At 42.0% G+C, this 4203-nt stretch overlaps 1 protein-coding gene across 1 annotated transcript in view; it reads right to left on the reverse strand.

The window, feature by feature from the left end:
• Window positions 1–3460, reverse strand: part of col4a6 (collagen, type IV, alpha 6) — a gene marked incomplete at its 3' end in the record, with an annotated part of 186762 nt that extends 183302 nt beyond the window's left edge. The window contains exons 1-2 of the mRNA XM_080741566.1: window positions 3359–3460; window positions 3128–3173 (exon numbers count right to left, since the gene is read on the reverse strand). Of these exons, the coding sequence (XP_080597692.1) occupies window positions 3128–3173; window positions 3359–3369 (57 nt within the window). The 5' untranslated portion in view covers window positions 3370–3460. The remainder of the gene's footprint in view (window positions 1–3127; window positions 3174–3358) is intronic.
• Between the last annotated feature and the right edge of the window lie 743 nt (window positions 3461–4203).

Below are 4203 nucleotides of genomic sequence, written 5' to 3' on the forward strand. Positions count from 1 at the left end.
TTGACTGTCAGGAAGCACTGACAGCCGCTGGGTGACATTAACCACATGAACCCTAGTGTCCCTATTCTGCCTAAAGAGCAGATGTTTTAAGGCAAGAAGGAAGTACAAAGCACTGGGGGACTCCGGTCATGTCTGTCTGCCAGATCAGCCGTTCTCAAAGTGGGTCCAGGGGGGTCCTTGGGGGGGTACCAGGGGGTCCCCAGCAAAATTGATTGATATATATTGGTTGATAAAAAACAGTTTAACCACTTTTACTTCTATGATCTACAAGCTGATGTGACGCGTTCTGAGCTTGTAGATCTTCTACTTTTGAAAAGTTTTGAAAATGTTTTAATAATCTTGGGAAAACACTTTTTATGGGGCTTCCTGTCACAAATATTTTCAAATGGGTTTGTGGCCAGATGAGTATGTATCAATTCTCAAAAGTATTTGGGAACAACTGAGCCAGATGATCACTAGGGTCGATCAGTAGTATAGGGGTAGTATAGTTAGGGGTTTAATTCCTAATGTGTAGCTCACTTGAGCAAGGCATTGACACTGACAGGGTTAGGGGTTGAATTCCCTATAGGCACATCAATGGGTTGAGCAAGTCATCAACACTGCCAGCCAGGGGTTAGAGGTTGAATTCTCTGTCTAGCTCAAAGGGTTGAGCAAGACATTGACAATGCCAGCGTTACAGATTTAATTCCCTGTGTAACTCAATGCTTTGAACAAGGTATTAACAATGCTAGGGTTAGGGGTTGAATTCCCCAGGTACCTCAATGGTTTAAGCCATACATTAACAGTGCCAGAATTAGGGGTTATATACACTGTGTAACTCAATGGTTTGAGCAATATAACCCCCAACCCTGGCAGTGTTAATGAACACTGCCAGGGTTGGGGGTTATATTCCCTGAAGCCCTAAATGGGTTGAACAATACATTAGAGGTAGGGCTTTGATTCGAAGTGTAGTTGAATGTATTAAGCAAGGCACGAACACCTCTGAAGCTGTTAGGAATATGTGTTATGAAAGGTTTTACTTAGTGTTGCACTTACTTCAAACTGAAATCCTTATCTAAAATATACAAGTCATTTCCCAGGCACTTTAAATAGACAAATCACATATACAGAGACAATCTGAATATCTATTGTACTGTATTCCCTAAGCCCTGCCCAATTCATGCTGAAACAATCGCCTGCATCTCTTTCAATGACATCAACAAAGTGCTGAATTCAGTATTAAATCAATCAATGAATCAAAAAATCAATGATGTCATGCGTGTATGTCATTCCCAAGCCATATGCTTTGAGGAGCGCTCATTTTGGTTCACTCAAAATCCTGAGCAACTGTACTGACGTTGCACAACTTGCACATCACTTGACTTAAGATTGGGGAACAAGGCAGGCGCGCTGACAGCAAGGCCTTAAGGTTTGTGAGGGTCACCCATGCGAGCCACATCAACAACATCAACAAGCACACTGTCCCAGTTGGGAAGTTGTGGACTGGTGGACGGAAAAGGTTATAACGTGAGCCAAAACGAACGCCCCCTCCATGATCCCTCTGTGCATTCAGACAATCGGGAAGACTGAGGCAGGGTTTTGACTTTTGAGAATGACTTGCTTGGGGAATCGCATACAAGTGTTACTGTTGACCGAGTGAAAAGACTGAGTCAGAAAATTGCCAGGAGAGCTAACTTGAGGATGTCCCAACAAACTGTTCTTTTGCGTCAAATCCTTCCAGAGCTACTTTCTGCATGTTATGTGTGTACGAGTGCATGGCCACTAATGTTTATAGAACATTAATTGCATAATTACTATGCAAATACTATAGGCATAATGAACACTAAAACTATTTTTATACTTTATACTTTCTGCATGTCATGTGTTGCCATGCCATTTACAGAGTATGGCCACTGATGTTTGTAGAACATTAATTGCATGATTACTATGCAAATACCACAGGCATAATGAACACTAAAACTAATTAGCAGGAAAATGTGTAAAGTCAGACAGTATTTTACAATGAGAACATTCAACAGTATGCATTTAAGCACCAACACGTAATTGCCATCATCAGAATATTGGCATGCATACATACAACATCTGCAGTTAAAGCTGTAAATAATGAAACAGAATTAAAAAATGGATACTTCAAATTGAACCATACCAAACTTGTGTGTGCTTCATAGGCTATAGACTAATCATGATGAACAATAAATAAAAACAAAATACAATAAAAACGTAGTTTTAATTTGCCTGAGGGGGGGAACATATTTGTGACATGTTTGTGACACAAAAATATGGAACATATGAGGTAAATATGCTGAAATCACAAGGCCCCCAGTCCCTGTCTTACAGCAACAGGTGTGAGACTGAGGATGATGATTTCTTTAGGCGTGGTGTAAAAAAGCACATGCTGCCATAATAATGACATTATGAATATTCAACGAGGGGGCGGGGTTCGTGCTGCATACGATTCGGAGCGGGCAGACTCGAATATGAACAGCTCTCTCATAGCCAGCCTTCCTTGAGCTAAACATAAAACAGCTCTATAACTATGTGCTTTTACAAAATATTCGAATTCCCACTTTTTAACTCCTGTCAACGCGCATGGAAAACATAAACTAGGCTATAATATCAGAGTGATAAAGTCGCTGCGCAATTGCCACTGTAAAATACAGTAGTGTACATGCAATGCAAGAACGCACGCATTCCAAAGACGCACTGTAACGTGTTCCTCAAGGCTTGTGGTTAATAAAATGTTGTGTGCATGTTGGGAGTCTCGGCGCTGCAGCCGGGGTGCACCGTGCAAGTCAGAACGTGGCTGGCTGTCTTGTGTATTAGAATGAAGTGACTAGCGAAAAGTCTGCGCAACATTCGGCTTCTTCTAGAACAACGAAACTTCAATTAACAAAATGAAACGCCGTTGCGTAGTCTTCCCCTGCCCGTACCAAGTTTAACTGATTTAAAAACCAACCGGATAAAATATCTTTTGAGTTAAATCACGAGATATAGACGGTCAAAGCAATGTTGCGAAGCACATGCGGTGTTTTTAAAAAAAGTCAGTGCATGGTCATTTACACCGCGTCAACATAAAGCAATAAACCAAGTGGAGAGCCACTCGAAACGATAAACAAATGAGACTTACCCCGTGTGTAGCCTCCACCAGTACGGCCACTGCTAGCACACAGACCCTGGCGGGGGGAAATAAATAAACACTCTTAACTGCGACACTCAGTGCAATGCGTCCAAATAAACACAAGACAGGTTCTAAAACGATAATAATGAAGAAGGGAAAATAGCAAAAGGTAAAGTCGTCGGAAACATTTAGACAATATTAATGTTTTTAAAAGTTTTATCATGAGATATACAAACTTACCAAAGTTTCATTTTCTGTCTATCGTGGGTTTCTCGTTGAGAAGAAGAAGAAGAAGAAGGGGGAACGCAGGTTCTTCGGAAGCCGCTGGCGGTGCACCTCACAGGCGGCTCATCGGGCTCCAACCGCCGCTCATCTACCACCGGAGAGACAGAGAGAGAGAGAGAGAAAGTAGTTCTTGTCAACGAAGTTGCCCCCTTGTTCCAAAACAAAATTACATTGGCTTACAGTTCGTAACAGTCAATTCGAACGTGTTTTATTATTTCCCCTATGTGCGTGCTATATAATAAACGTTAAGAGAATGGTTATAATATATATTCAACTCACCAAAGGGTTCAGTGGTTCAATTCAAAGCGCTGCTGTCCCGTTCAGAGCTCTCTCAGGCGCCCTGACTGTTCTGCAGCCTACGAGGGGGAGCTGGAGGGGAGGGGCCAACGCAACCCTGTCATTTTTCTTCAGCCCCTCTCCGGCGTACCTATCGTGGTACTACTTGTTGCCAGCAGGTCGGAGCGCGTGCACACGCGCGCGCACGCAGTGACACACACACACACACACACACACACACACACACACACACACACACACACACACACACACACACACACACACACTCTAAAGTTCAACTGAAAACCTTTAGGTATATGCAAAGTTGTGATTAGTTTATATTTGAGGGTTTTTGATTGAAGACTTTATTTATTAGAAGTTTGCATAGGAAAAGGTACAGTTTCATGACGGTACAGTTCACTGGTATAGGTCTACTAAAAGGCGATCCTAGAAAAGACTAAGCTTATTTCCACAGGAAACCATTAAAGTATCTCATATAACATTGAATTGCAGTAATAGCCATA

Source organism: Nannobrachium achirus (genome assembly GCF_963921795.1).
Source record: "Nannobrachium achirus genome assembly, chromosome: 14".
NCBI classification, from domain to species: domain Eukaryota; kingdom Metazoa; phylum Chordata; class Actinopteri; order Myctophiformes; family Myctophidae; genus Nannobrachium; species Nannobrachium achirus.